At 40.0% G+C, this 15,963-nt stretch overlaps 1 protein-coding gene across 1 annotated transcript in view; it reads right to left on the bottom strand.

The window, feature by feature from the left end:
* Positions 1–1,421: 1,421 nt before the first annotated feature.
* Positions 1,422–15,963, bottom strand: part of LOC148373408 (uncharacterized) — a 77,575-nt gene continuing 63,033 nt past the window's right edge. Inside the window, exons 3-4 of the mRNA XM_088320521.1 lie at positions 11,287–12,146; positions 1,422–1,487 (exon numbers count right to left, since the gene is read on the bottom strand). Coding sequence (XP_088176647.1) covers positions 1,422–1,487; positions 11,287–12,146 — 926 coding nt within the window. The remainder of the gene's footprint in view (positions 1,488–11,286; positions 12,147–15,963) is intronic.

Genomic DNA, 15,963 nt, shown 5'->3' with positions numbered 1-15,963 from the left:
AAAACTTTTTCGCGCGACCAACCGCGTGTGAATTTCCGACCGCGAGTAAAGCACTGCTGTATCTCGTCTATATGGCGATCTCAAAGCGTCCAACAGCGTCTGCTTCACGAGCAGAAATTTCTGGCCGTGATTCAGCCTCGATACGCCCGCGAAAGGCTGTGTGACCGGGCCCTAAATTTTTGAGCAGCGCAAAACTTTTTCGCGCTGCCAACCGCGTGTGAATTTCCGACCGCGTGTAAAGCACTGCTGTATCTCGTCTGTATGGTAATTAAGCCTCGAGACAGACGCAAACGGCTGTGTGACCGGGCCCTAAGGTTGAGTTATTTTGACTATTATTGCATACTGTTGTGCTGTATTTTAATTATTATTAAGCGCCTGTGCACTATTAGCCAATCAGGTCGCTGTCTTTTGATTGCCAAACCCTTTAGAGTTATTCTGCTTTTCATGACCTAGGACATTTTAATCAAACAAGAGGGTTCAGGATGCTGGGCTTTTGAAGGTATCGATTTTCACAAGGGTGACCAATACAATCATTCTGGTGTGTATAAGAAACCTTTTGTTTAAATTGTATGTTTGTAAATATTGAGAAAGTTTGTGGTGTGTTAGTTTTGGTTATTTTTGTGTGTTTGATGTACGCATAGTCGGATCAGGAGGTGCTGCCAGGCCCAAGACACACTACATGATGGACACCAACAACTCACTCTTGATACTGGCTTGGTCAGCGCCCAGGTGAAAAAGGGCCACTTTTTCCGCTAACTACCAGGTTAAAGGTGATAATTGTGTGACTGGTCGGAAAACGCCTAGATTGCGTGGTAGGAACACCTTTACCACTGCTACATGGAACGCCCGCACCTTGAACAAACAAGGAAAGTTGAAATAGCTCATCTACAACATGGAAATATTTTGGGACTTTTAGGGTTTATGTGACACCAGATGGAAAAACTTCGCAGAGATGACAACTGATGAGGGCCATGTTTTCTTCTATAGTGGAGAAGCTAAGAAGCACGAGTATGATATAAGTTTCTTGGTGCACAAAAACAACACGGCCTTTGCATTAGGATGTTGCCCAATCTCAAGCAGGCTCATCACAATACGACTCGGTTCTCTGCTGTTCAACGTCACAGTCATCCAGGCCTATGAACAAACTTTACAACACAGTGACAAGGAAACTTAGGACTGTTATGACCAGGTTTAAGACATCCTAGAAAAATCAGCAAAGAAATATATCATCATACTGCAAGGCGAATGGAATGCCCAAATTGGTGTAAATGCTCATAGAGACTGGAAGAAAACATGTGGAAAGAGGACAACGGCTTCTTGAACTAGCTTGCCACAACAACTTGGTGCTGGAAAACACTCCTAGAGAGCTAGAACCCATCACCAGTTTTAAATATCTTGGAGCTGACATATCAGAAGAGGGGTCACAACCAGAACTCATGGCCATGATAGGTCAAAACCACAGCCGCAATTGCCAGACTTAAACCCAACTGGAGGGACAAAGAAAGCAGTGAAATCAAAGATCAGATTCATTCAAGCGCCTGTTACTTTAATCTTCCACTACGCTTGCGAAACATGGATTCTCACAGCAAAACTGGAAAAGAAAATCCAGGCCAGGGAGATGCGATGCTACAGGAAACTTGTAGGCATCAGCTACTTAGCCCATGCCACAAATGAAACAGTGCCCAACACCATCGGAGGGCACATTGGATCCTATTAAGAACTGTTGTTAACTGTGCGCGAACGGAAACTTGAGTTATGGTCATGTCACAAGATCATCAGGACTGACCAAAATAATTTTTCAAGGCACAGTCCAAGAGGGCAGGAGGGGAGGAAGACTAGAAAATAACTGTGCCGACAATAATAGGGAATGGACTGGTGCCAACTTTGCCACGACCCAAGAACAGGCCGGGGACAGTTAACAGTGGAAAAGACTTTCCAGAGTTGCATCCTCATTGTTGCCCCGACGATCCATGCGGTTAAGGGCTCCACGAACCGTGAACCAATAAAAGGAACAGTAGTTCCTATTTGAGTAAACTGTTATACTCACTAGTCAAACAGATTATTACACATATAGTCACTTAAAGAATTAAGCATTATTTCAAAGAGAATTAATGTAAGATCAGTGAGATCGATTATTATGCTTAAAGCAGTGACGGGCCGTGTACCCCCCCATCTCTTCAGTAATCAATCCAACCCTGAATAACTATTTTATGGCTATAAAACATTTAATGCAACTACAGTTGCCACAGCTATAAAAAGCATTAAAAAACTCATAAAATTGCAGTATTATTTAGGAATATAGCCACATTTTACTCAACAAAATGTATTTTTATTTTTGCACAAAACCCATCCTACTTACTTTCCTCAAGAGGTTTCAATTACTCTGTCGTACAGATTTTCCATGCGTTTCAGTTCTAGAAAATCAGTTCAGGAGATTTGTTTCTATTGCTATAATAGCTAATTCTCAAAGTCAAGCCTGTCCGGCCCTATTTCTGGCACTATTTTTATCCGATTTAGGGCTGAAAATATCCGTTTGATGGAAGCAGTGGACACAGGGTTTTCTCTTCATGTTTTTGTTGTGATACTTCTGTTACCGCTTGCCAGCCAATTATAGTTTGTAAAATTAATAAAGTTCCGTTAAGCCTTCTAGCAAGCGCTGGGTCTCGAACTCGGATTCTGACTTGCTAAACTAACGGCTTTATTGTCACTTAATTCATGCCTCAGAGCCTGCAGAGCTGATTGTAAAGGCCTCCGAACAGATTTCTGATGGGTAGATGGCTGAAATGTGATTGGTTAAAAGTTATTTGAAAGAAAACCAACAATTTGGAACTACTTAATACCATCACATTATTCAGATATTTTTTAGGCCAGCAGAGAAGGCCTTGCAGGCTCTGACTGCCCATCAATGGCCAAATGTGAGCTCATTGGGCTAACTGTAGGGTCGAATCATTTGCAAAGGTGCAGGGAGACACTCGGAGCATTTGCAATTAGATTAGAGTTGAACCGGGACTTAATGAGACAATGTTTTTAATAACTCTCCACCTTTCAAGACTTTATGGAATTGCAACGGAGGATGGATTTTCAGAGGCACATGGAATGAACAAAAATCAACAAGAGACATTTTTAATGAAGGCACCAAGAATGACTCAAGAATGCGGTTCATCCCACGACCGTTGCACATTATTTCTCTCTGCACAATGATTTTTTTAATTTGTGGCATAGTTTTGTTCGCCCTTGGTTAGCAGCAGTAAGCGATTGTTGCTTCAAACAACCGGTTGTCATCGAATCAATAAATATGTTCTGGTGCACTTGCTGAGACTCTCGAATGGACTCCAAGCTTCCTTTGTAAGTCGTAACTTTTCCGGCAGGTTACAAACAAGTTCAAATATTGACCCCATTATTATGCTGTATCTGAGAACTGCATATTTGGCCCCACAAGGCCAAGTCCAAACAAGATATTACTGGAGTGCATTTCACTGGAGTCGATATGCTAATATTATCCCGGCAGCCAGTGGCAGATAGAGGCGGCATCTGGCTTGGGTTTCATGGTGAAGACATGAACAGCATACGTGCAGTCATAAAAAAAGGAGGGCACAAGAATGATCCTTCATTCATGTCATAGTCTAGTCTTCTTTCTTATTTAGCACCGCAGGCGCCAATAATGTGATGGCCCCACATGGGATTGATTTTTAGCGACTTTTTGGAAAACATGTTTAAATCTGTGAGGGGTACGCAAACTCTCACATCGCTATCCATAACAATTGTATCAGCTCTTTTCAGGTCTGTCCATTGCAGTGGGTATCAATTTGTTTGGTGTAAATTCAAAGTCAATATGGTTAAGATTTTGCTCAGAGGTGGGCAAACCTTTGGAGTCATGGGCCTTGTTTTATAAAAAAAAAGTTGGAAAAAGAAAAAGGCAAGGAGGGAAAAAAATATTTTTTTACTAGTGATCCTAAGAGCCAAGAAGAGATCTGCAGGTTCGAGAGCGTTCTCCATTCAGGCCCCGGTGCTGTGGAATGCTCTTCGATCTGCGACCTCAATGGAAATGTTTACATCTAAGCTCAAAACATACTTTTATTCTATAGCATATGAATAACCTATATGCCTGGTCACCCTGGAAGGGGGATTACCTCATGTGCGGTCCCTTCTCAACGTTTTTTCATTTTCCTCATGTTGAGGTTTTTGAGTTTTTCCTTGCCCTCATTTAGGTTTTGGATCAGGGGATGGTGTAACAATAGTCTGTGGTTTGCAATACTTGACTTTTTTATTTTTATTTGCTGAAACAGAGTCTCGATTCCAATGCATAGGGAAAATATATCTAATTTCTCTAGCAAGCGTTTATGAAAAAACCCCAACAAAAAACGGTCACATCCGGACTACAGAGCCCGATTGATTAAAAGCCATAAGTGCAAATTTAATAACAAAACTTAATTTTGTCTTTGTACAAGCCTCGAAGTGTCCTTAAATACATTTAAAATTTAAACATTTACTTTAATAAGTATGCGTTAACCCAACGAAGTTCAAATACATTCTAAAAGTCACAATATTGAATCAAGTACCTACTGTCAAACCTCTCGTATTGCTCCTGTTATGTATGAATAATGTTGGCATTAACATAGACTAACTTCTATTGAAGAGATCAAACGGTCTGTGCAGTCCTTTGAGACATTTCGTGATTAAGGGCTATACAAATAAATGTGACTTCATCTGAGTTGAGGAAATGTTTCAAAACGTCACTGTGGTGTTTTGTTTGGGTATTTATATTTAGAAAGATAATACAAGTGATGATGTTTTTTTTTTAAAAAAATTCAGCACGTTCTAAGCCAACTGCTAGGCCGAGGCGATTTTCCGGAGATGTGCCAACCGGAAGGGACGGGGACCCCCACGATGCGACCCTTAACAGGAACCACAGCTGAAGATATCCACGTGAAGGGCCCGGCATGCATCCAAAGACGCCATTGACACCATTGTGACCATGCGCCTAGCGGAAAGAAAACCGCACTGTACAGGTATATAAAGCTGTTTAAAATGTAGGATAAAAGTAGTGGCTCGTAGTCCAGAATTTATGGTATACATTAATACATTTACATGTACATGTTATATATATATATATATATATATATATATATATATATATATATATATATATATATATATATATATATATATCGATTTGTTATTAATGGACCATCAAACTGGTTTTGAAATCCTCTGAATTAAAACAAAGTAACATATTAAACTCCCTTTTTAAAACACTAAATTGTATATGCATTGAAAACATTAATATGCAAAAGTGTTAATCCAGCCATCCATTATCTGCACCGCTTATCCTCAGTAGGGTCGTTGGGGTGCTGGAGCCCATCCCACCTATCTCTGGGCAGTGGGCAGGGGACACCCTGAACTGGTTGCCAGCCAGTCACAGGGCACAGAGGGACAGACAACTCACTTCCACATTCACACCTAGGGATAATTTGGACTGTTAACTGTTAACCTTTAACCATTCATAGTGAAAATATGTGTTGGTATTCAGTAGGTTTAATTTACTTAAGTGGACTATATGCATCATTTAAACATTTTTAAACATTTAATCAGTCTGACCATCCGTCTGTTTGACTTTGACAACCCTGGTATGGGCAACTAATATCTAAGGACATTTCCAAAAAAAAAAAAAACGGATGAGAAATTGCGCGGATTGCATTATGTTCTCGTGAGGTGCTTAAATTCCACCAGGAGGTGCTCAAGACTAGCAGAAAAAAAGGCCCAGTCGACTTGCTGTTTGAGGCGTACATTCTAGTGACAAAATCAATAGGGTATATACAACTCTACACAACATTTCATTATTGAACTCAAATACTAAACAAAGCGCTACAGCTTAACTATAGCCTTTTTGATTTAACAAATTCTGAGATTAGGACTTCAAATCTAACAAATGGTATTTAAAAAAAAAAAAGATATATTTCCACCAGACACCTAGGCTTACCGTATGATGTCCAATACTTTTTAAAATTGTTGTCCCTGCATCAATAGGCCATGCAGATACACTTTTACTGACAGCAGTGCCCTTTTCTTGCTGACTGTGCTGTCCAGCTGCTTTCCAGGTTTACTGAACAGCTGTATCAGTTCAGCTTTGTACTGTACTAAAAAACATAATTCTTAGGTTGTTGTTTTTTCGCCGCAAGGTCTGCAACATCGAACAGTGTGATTGATGGTGACCGTGGCAGTAACATTGACACTGTCGAATTTGGATGGTCCAATGGGGCTGCATGATTGATGTTTTTGGTTCCGAGCTCTATGCTGTCAGCACTCCTGTCTACTCCAACAAGATCCTAGTCAGCGCACACAGACATGCATTGTGTGTGGCTTGCATGTCCCATGTAAACGCACGCCTGAAAAATCAAATACACCGGACCCAAATGGTTAAATCAAATCTTGACACACTTTAATGTTCATTTCCCAATGGCCACAGATAACATTAAAGGGACACGATAACATATTTGACCGCTGTATTGTGAAGTGCAACTGAAAGTGAGTGTCACACAGCTGAAGGAGGGGCACAAACTACAGATATTCTAATTCACTAAACCACACCATTTTTTGTCTCAGTTATCTGCCCAGCCCTTAACAATAATAAGGGTAATTAGTAGTGGTGAGCGATTCCAGGATATTTGGTTTCAATACGTTCTAAGCAAATACAGGGTAGTATCAATCGATACTGATCCGATACAATACTTTTTGCTCAGGAATGTCATGATCATTAAATAACTGAACTCTTTGTTTATAACTACAATAAAAACAGCACAGTGATTTTATGTACTTGAAATTTTCTGTTTTTTTTACTAAATAACTAAAATACAAACTTTGACAGTACATAAAAATGAATACTTAAATTACAACTGTCTCAGAACAAATGTTATTGTTTTATCATCACATCCTTGCTTTGATAAATGCATTGTTCATTTAGTTGTTGTAGATCCACATGCTTTTGTGAAGTTTTTACTAGCTGTATCCTTTATTATCAGTAATTTCCCAGAAAATCTTATTATACAACGTTTGACGTCTCAGGAATGTGCAGTAGTAAATCTTGAAGAGGGAGTTATGCTTTCTTCTTGCCTTGTAATGCGAGATCCCAGAGCTGCCTTTTAGAGTTTTATGTTCCAAATGTCCGTTGGCCTTCAATAGTCAAACCAAAAAAGCTGTAATGTAGCAAAAAACAAATAGGGTATAACAATGTTTACAAGACAAGTAGAACACCTTCCATTGCACAATATGTTGAAAATAAAGTCAGTATTGCAATTGAATATAATTTGAAAGTTATAATGTCTCATGATTACTGATGCGGGACACCTGAGTTTGCTCCGTTGGCGCCAACAGCCGTGGACCCTGATTGGCTGTGGACCTCTTTTTGAACCCCCGCCTTCATGTCAACATTCGTCAGATCATCTGTGAACCTTAGCTACACGCAAGGCCAGCTCTTTTGACTCCTGACTCTGTCCTGCCCTGTTTTCCATCTCATTCCCGTTGCCGACCTCTTTTCTGAACCCGTTTACGTTTTTGCTCCTCCGTCCCGGCAACCGACCTGTGTTTTCCTCGCTCTCGACATTGCCTGTGCTCGACACGGAAGTGCCACTTCCGTGTTCCCTGCGATCTGCTACCTGTGACGGACAATCATCGGATCGTGGGTGCAAGCCCTTTCCTCTTTCTAAAAAAAGCTGAGTAAAACTAACGCAATTGGGCCACGTCTCGATTCTTGGTCCGTGACAATAATGTATGCATTACCCTTACGAACACGATCAACATTACCATAGCGATAGTTGTATTGGGAAGAAAGTATCGATCCCAAGACAATAGTATTGATCCGCTCCTAGTACTTGCTCAGTATCGATAATATCAATATTTAGAACGATCCACCCACCCTTGGTAATAGCAGCAAGATGGCACTGAATTATGTGAGCCCCCTTGAGGTAAGCATCATTTTATGTAAAATAAATAGAAATGCATTGACCCATGAGTATTTCTCTATGAGAAAAAGCACATTTATATGATAGTTAGTGGGTATTTTCCTTAACCACTAGGGTCGTATAGGCACCATTTTATGTGATGTGCCTTGCGTCTTTCCTCTTGCGTCCAATTGCTGTTTGTTTGTAGGCCCCATATTTCTAGTGCCTGTAGCCCATGTTGTATGAAGTGGGCTAATAAGTGTGTGTTAGTTTCCCTGCTGTTTCTGATGTTATAAATGTGTTGTGCTAATCTACATCTGATTGAATTTCCTGTCTCTCCTATATATTTAATGTCACAGTGTTTACACTTTATGACATAGATACAGTTTTCTGTATTAGGTGTGAGTGTTTGTTTAATTAGGTAGTTTGTGTTGGTGACGGTGTTCCTAACAGTGGTGGCTTGTTTGTAGAATGTGGGGCCCCGTGTTCGTGTTATGTTGATTTCCGGTAATTTACTTTTTACAAAGTAATCTTTGAGGTTTTTGTTTCTTTTAAAGGCTGAGATGATTTTGTAATCTTGGATTATGTCTGTGTTCTGTAGTGTCTGGTTTATATTTTGTTTAATTTTTCTATTGAGTGAGTAGGTGCTTATTAGGGGGGTGATATTCTGTGTGTCCAGTTGTCCTGTGGTTAAAAATGTTTTACGGACTTGCCTGAGGAAAGATCTAGAGTATCCTCTTGGTCTCAGTGCCTTGAAAAGGGTTTGGGTAGCCTTTTCAAAGTCCGTATTCTGTGAGCAGATTCTGTGGAATCTGAGCAACTGTGATTTTATTAAGCCCCTGTAGGTGTGTTTTGGATGTAGGCTGTTTTTGTGTAAGAGCGCATGTGTGTCTGTGTCTTTAAAGAAGGCTTTAGTGTCTAAAGTTTGTGTTTGGGTGAATGAGGGTCCTTTGTAAGTGGTTGTGTCTAGAAAATCTATCTGGTGTTCATTTGTGGAATGTTTGACTGTAATTGTACAATGGTGTGTGTTGAGGGTTTGTATGAATTGGTTGAATTCCTCTATGCTATGTGTCCATGTTCCCCAAATGTCATCCAAGTATCTAAAATAATTGGTGGGTAGTTTGGCGCATTTTTCAAAAGCTGTCTCCTCCCAATGTGCGATGTAGATGTTAGCATAGGCAGGTGCAATTTTTTTGCCCATGGCTGTACCACTGATCTGTAAGTAGAATTCCTTGTTGAATTCAAAGTCGTTTCTAGTGAGGCTAATTTCTAGGAGTTGTACTAATTCTGTGTCTGGGCGTTTGCCGTCCGGGTATTATTCCATCCAGCGCTTTACTGCTAACACTGCGACTGTGTTTATGTTTGTGTAGAGGCTGTCTATGTCAATGGTGAATAGGATTGTTTCCTGCGTTATTCTAATCTGTTTTATTTTGTTTACAAAGTCATATGTGTCTTTAGTGTAGCTATTATGTTTTGTGGATAGTGGAGTGAGGAAGTGGTCTATGTATTCAGCGATCCTGTAGGATTCACTGTTGCAATCTGAGACAATTGGTCTTCCTGCTGGGACTTCATATGGTATAGTCCACGATAATGGTGGTTTGTGGATTTTAGGTAGCAGGTAAAATCTACGGGGTCTGGCTTCTTCTTCTCCCATTAGGTAGCGGCTTTGTTTTCTGCTAATATATTTACTTTCTAGTAGTGTTTGTATGATATCCTCTATTTTCTGGGCTGTGTCTGGGTATATCGGTTTTGTTAATTTCTTGTAGTGTGTGGTGTTGTTGAGCTGTCTGTATGCTTCATGTATGTATTGCGTTCTGTCTAAGACAGACCTGGGCACTCCGGTCCTGGGGGGCCATACGTCCTGCCAGATTTTGAAGTTTGCTCTTCTTTAACTCAGGTGATACAAATTATAACCTCGTTAGCAAGCTAGCAAGTGCTCGTTAACGATACTGGTGATTGGAATCACCTGTATTGGATCAGAGAAACCTCAAAAATCATGCAGAACCTACGGCCCTCCAGGACCGGAGAGCCCAGGTCTGGTCTAAGATAACTATTGCACTACCCTTGTCTGCTGGTTTAATAACGATCTGTTTGTTGTTAGCCAGTTGAAAAAGAGCTTCACATTCTCCTCTGCTGAGGTTATCTTTGTCTCTGTGAGACTGTGGGTTTAGTGTGCTGATTAGGCTTTGGTTATCCTTAATTACTTGTGTTATTATGTTAGGGATTTGGTTGTTTCTTAGGGTTTAGGGTTAGGGTTAGTGTTAGGGTCAGGATAAGCGTTAGGGTTAGGAATTAGGGTTAGGGTTAGGGTTAGGATTATGGTTATGGTTAGGGTAAAGGTTACGGTTAGGGTTAGAGCCTTTTTAGGGTTAGAATGAGGGTTAGGGTTCGGTTTCAGGTTAGGGTCAGGGTTAAGTGTTAGGGCTATGGCTCGGGTTAGGATTTTGGTTAATGGTTAGGTTTAGGGTTAGGATTAGAGTTTTGGTTAGGGTTAGGGTTAGAGCCTTTCCTAAGGTTAGTGTTAGGGTTAGGGTTCGGGTTAGGTTTAGGGTTAAGGGTTGGGGCCAGGGTTAGGGTTAGCATTAGCTTTATTAGTTAGGGCTAGGGTTAGGTTTTTGAGGCAATCTTACTTTCCCAAGGTCCCTCAAAAATTTTTTTTGGGGGTTCTTGGGAAACTTAGTTTTTTTTAGCACTGGCCATTCAGGAAATTGGAGCGTTTCTTGTCTTACCTGCGTTCGTTTAGTCCATCTGGGAAGAGAGTGTTTAATTTTCCTATCCAGCCTTTTTCTGCCCTACGGCTGTCTTTTTGAGTCCAATTGCTATTTGTTTCTAGGCCCCATATTTGTAATGCCTGTAGTCCATGTCGAATGAAGTGTGCGACAAGATGTGTATTACTTTGTTTAAGGTTCTTAATGTTGTAAATGTGTTGTGCTAATCTACATCTGATAGAATTTCCTGTCTCTCCTATATATTTAATGTCACAGTGTTTACATTTTATGACATAAATACAGTTTTCTGTGGTAGAAGTGATTCTTTGTTTAATTAGGTAGTTTGTCTTGGTAATGGTGTTCCTAACTGTGGTGGCTTGTTTGTAGAATGTGGGGTCCTGTGTTTGTGTTATGTTGATTTCTGGTAATTTACTTTTTACTAAGTAATCTTTGAGATTTTTGTTTCTTTTAAAGGCTGAGATGATTTTATAATCTTGGATTATGCCTGTGTTCTGTAGTGTCCGATTTATATTTTGTCTAATTTTTCTATTAGCAATTTGGCTAAATTCTGAGTAGGTACTAATTAGTGGGATAATTTTCTGTGTGTCTCGTTGCCCTGTGGTTAAAAATGTTTTACGGACCTGCCTGAGGAAAGATCTTGAGTATCCTCTTGGTCTCAGTGCCTTGAAAAGGGTTTGGGTGGCCTTTTCAAAGTCCGTATCTTGCGAGCAGATTCTGTGGAATCTGAGCAACTGTGATTTTATTAAGCCTCTGTAGGTGTGCTTTGGATGAAGGCTGTTTTTGTGTAAGAGTGCATGTGTGTCTGTGTCTTTAAAGAAGGCCTTAGTGTCTAAAGTTTGTGTTTGAGTGAATGAGGGTCCCTTGTAAGTGGTTGTGTCTAGAAAATCTATCTGGTGGTCATTTGTGGAATGTTTGAGCGTAATTGTACTATGGTGTGTGTTGAGGATTTCTATGAATTGTTTGAATTCCTCTCTGCTATGTGTCCATGTTCCCCAAATGTCATCTAAGTACCTAAAATAATTGGTGGGTAGTTTGTCGCATTTTTCAAAAGCTGTTTCCTCCCAATGCGCCATGTAAATGTTAGCATAGGCAGGTGCAAATTTTTTACCCATGGCTGTGCCACTAATCTGTAAGTAGAATTCCTTGTTGAATTCAAAGTCATTCCTAGTGATGTTAATTTCTAGTAGTTGTAGTAATTCTGTGTTTGGGCGTTTGTCGTCCGGGTATTTTTCCATCCAGCGCTTTACTGCTGTTAACCCTGCGACCGTGTTTATGTTTGTGTAGAGGCTATCTATGTCCATGGTAAATAAGATTGTGTCCTGCGTTATTTTAATCTGTTTTATTTTGTTTACGAAATCATATGTGTCTTTAATGTAGCTATTATGTTTTGTGGCTAGTGGAGTGAGGAAGTGGTCTATGTATTCCGCGATCCTGTAGGATTCACTGCCGCAATCTGAGACAATTGGTCTTCCTGTCGGCACTTCATACGGAATAGTCCACGATAGTGGTGGTTTGTGTATTTTAGGTAGCAAGTAAAATCTACGGGGTCTGGCTTTCTCTTCCCCTATTAGGTAGCGTTTTTGTTTTTTAGTTATATATTCATTTTCTAGAAGTGTTTGTAGGATATCTTCTATTTTCTGGGCTGTTTCTGGGTATATTGGTTTTGTTAATTTCTTATAATGTGACGTATTGTTTAATTGTCTGTGTGCTTAATATATATATTGTGTTCTGTCTAGGATAACTATTGCACTACCCTTGTCCGCTGGTTTAATAACTATCTGTTTGTTGTTAGCTAATTGAAAGAGAGCTTCACATTCTCCTTTGCTAAGGTTATCTTTGTCTTAGGGCTAGGGTTAGGGTTAGGGTTAGGATTAGGGTTTTGGTTAGAGTTAGGATTTCAGTTAGAGCTAGGGTTAGGGTAAGGGTTAGGCTTAGTGCACTTTTCAGGGAAATCTGGACAGGGCCCCCAGAGATGGACTGGTGTGAGGGGGGGAATAGAAAATTGTCTTGACATATTTTCAAAGACCTGTCGTATACCATAAGAGTTTCAGTAACTAAAAATGTATTGGTCGAACTGAAAATATGAAACATATTTATGACAGGTTCACATCGTTAAATTTAGGTCAGAGGAACTGAAATTCACATGACTCATCATAATCGAAAATGCCGGTGGACGTCTCACTCATTTCTGGGTAAAATACTTTATGCTCCTTTTTTTTTTTTCACACTTCTCTCATCATACGTTTTTCTTTTAAAATTCAGTGACACTCCAAACACTTTGTGTCCAGTGGATCAATAATGAATATGTCTGGAGGCTTTGCCCACCTCTGCAGGCTCCTTTTCTCCAGCTTACTGTGAGGAGGCCTGACAAAGCTCTGCATCCTGGTGCTGCAGTTGCTTTAAAGCAAGACCTCAAAGCCAAGGGACATGCTCATTGTTCCGTGATGCAGATCATGGGAGCGAGCATTGACGGATGTGCATTTCACAGCACAATCCTATGCCTGTCCCCTGTTGCTGTGTGCGGAGACAGCCATATCTGACACTCTGCAGGGGGAGCGTCATTAAAATTTCGGTGACCTCCTGCTCAATCTGACATGTATGAGAATATGCTTCACTGTCATAGGGTTGTGGAGGAACATTTTTATTCCGTTAGTTTTAACTTCTGTCAAAAAAGGCAATACTGTAATTATCTTTGACTAAATACAGAAAACACAGACTAAAGGCAGAAATATCACAAACAAAATGACAAAACAGATGCTAACATAAATTACATTAAGCATAAAGTTGGCTATCGTGAAATCGATCAAGGGTGCTACCTGACAATTATAGTGTATCATGCTGTGTCCTAAAAACAAATTATTTTTATTTTTGGGGTTTGATTCCTCCCTTCAAAAAGATTCAACCTTTTTCCTAAGAGTTTTTTAATACAAACACTTAAAGATTAAATTTACAAAAATCAGTTATTGCCATTTGGATTTGTTCAAGGGACACTGTGTAATACCACTAGACCACAAGATGGCACTGAAAACAAGTGCTACAAAGCATAAATAGGAATATGAACTACAGAGACTCCATGTGACTAGACCGCATCAATTATCTTGCCATCTTTTTACCCAGCCCTTTAAACAAGGTTTTTGGGTGTACCTGTAGCAGCAAGATGGTGGACAATCATGTCATCCAATTTTTTATATAAATGTCCATCCTATCAGAGTAGGATGCACATAGTTCATGAAATGATTACCATTTCAGATATGTCATACTAAAGGCAATAAGACATATTGGAAAGAAAGATACTTTGTTTAAGGGAATATCTGAGATTATAATACATGTGTGTGTTATTTCTCTTCTCAATTACTACTGTATGTATTGATATCTGGTCTCCTGAATGTGTAACATTAAAAGTTTGCAACTGGTTCAAAATGCTGCGTCGAGACTTGTCAAGGACCTGTTTGGTGTGGCCTGGAACCACATTGTGGAAACACGGATTAGTGCAGCAATCGTTGTATTTATTTGGAAAGGGTTTGGTACACGGGGAGTCAGAAATTGGGGCAACAGTATCGAGATCACTAGATGCAGTAGTCATGGTCTAACAACCAGGCAAATGGTTGTTGATCTGGTGAACTCACTTAAGTAAACGTGACAGTCCCAAGATTTGGTACACTAAAAACTAACAAGGCTGTGACAAGAAAGCTTGGAACGTGACAAAACAGGCAACAAACTAGCACTGGGCTCAGAAAACAGAGGGTTTAAATATTGAAGAGAGAGGTGAGATTGGAGAGTAATCAAGAGACACAAGATGTGGGTTTAAAATTAGAACCAGATAGTGAGTGACCAAATAAGGTTGGACAAGCAGGGAGAGAAAGAAGAAATCAGACCTGACTGCAGGACTGTGACAATAGTTTTAACTAGGACAAGAAAGTTTCACCATATTATCCCAATTTCAGCTGACTTGCCCTGGCTTCCTGTCAGTGTATGTGATTCTAAGATTCTGTTGCTGACATACAAATGTTTGCATGGACTTGCCCCTTCTTATATTTACGTTTTTATTGCACTCAATGTTCCTTCTCAGAGCTTCCTGGGAAAATGTTGGCCTACAAGTGATTCCAAGAGCCAAAAAGAAATTTTCTCATTATTCATGCACACATTTTTACACCCAAAAATAACTTAAAGTTTTAATGCACGCTATACTGAGGTTTTAAGGTAGTATATCATTGTAATTGAGCAATGACTGATCAGTCCACAAATACCGCTGACCTCATTTCCTCAGCATTGGATGCAAAGGGAAGTGAACCTGCATTGTGCGGGGAGAGTACCAAATCATAATCACAAGGCTATTAGGATTTTACATTACGAAAGAAAAGGCATGATGAGTTGAATATTTTCATTCAAAAAGACCATAAAGTCAGAATCAGAAAGCGTAGAAATGTTGGGGTTATGTTGCTGTCTTTATTATCCTTTCTGGTGAGGGAGAAGGCTCAGCAAGGATGTTGCACGATACATGCGATCTGAGCCATCAACTGATGCACACCATCATGTAGAATCTGCTGCGTTGGCCGGGATTTTGAGACAGAAAGCCCATTGTTACAGTTTTTGTGTAATTTCATTTGATATGTGTATTGTTGATGTTGACTGTTAAAGCCCTTGTACCATCCATTGTAGGCTGGACATCATGAAAAAATAAGTGGGACCTGGGGTGGGCACTTGTGCAACCCCTTCACAAGGTTTCTTAAACTTCCTCCTGCTGAGTTTTTTCGAGTTTTTCTTTGCACTCCTGTAGATGTAACATCAGTGGATATTCTAATGACTGCATACAGTAGACAGCCATTACAACATTTGGTGAATTGTAAATGTGACTTGACGTTGAGTTCAAGGTCAGTATGAAAATAAATCGCAGAAAGTAAGGAAATGCGCGAGAAAACACATGAAGTGCTGGTCTGACTTTCAACCCGTGCAGATGGATTGCAATGCTAACTGGATGTGAGCGACTTCGGGCCAGCATCAAAATGAGACCCAAAATAAGGACTGACACAAGACCAGAATGAGAAAAAATATTTTATTGTTCTCAAATTACTTTCGTGGTAAATAGAGGAAAGAAAAGAGTTAATTTGTATCTGGTGGCAACAAGTCTAACAACTAGACTTTTTCCTATCAGGGGCTATTCATTCATTTACCGAGGGATGCGAAGGTATTGTCACTGCTGCTTAATGGTGTTCCCAAAGCACAATACAACTGTTCGGTAATCAACTATGACTTTTGCGCCCGCTGTAAAACAGAAAACAAAGTGAAGTTACACAAGC

The sequence above is a fragment of the Urocampus carinirostris genome, chromosome 1, assembly GCF_059441175.1.
Source record: "Urocampus carinirostris isolate Australia breed hairy pipefish chromosome 1, RoL_Ucar_1.0, whole genome shotgun sequence".
NCBI lineage: Eukaryota > Metazoa > Chordata > Actinopteri > Syngnathiformes > Syngnathidae > Urocampus > Urocampus carinirostris.
The sequence above is the reverse complement of the archived record's forward strand: the minus strand, read 5'-3'. Positions and strand labels throughout refer to the sequence as shown.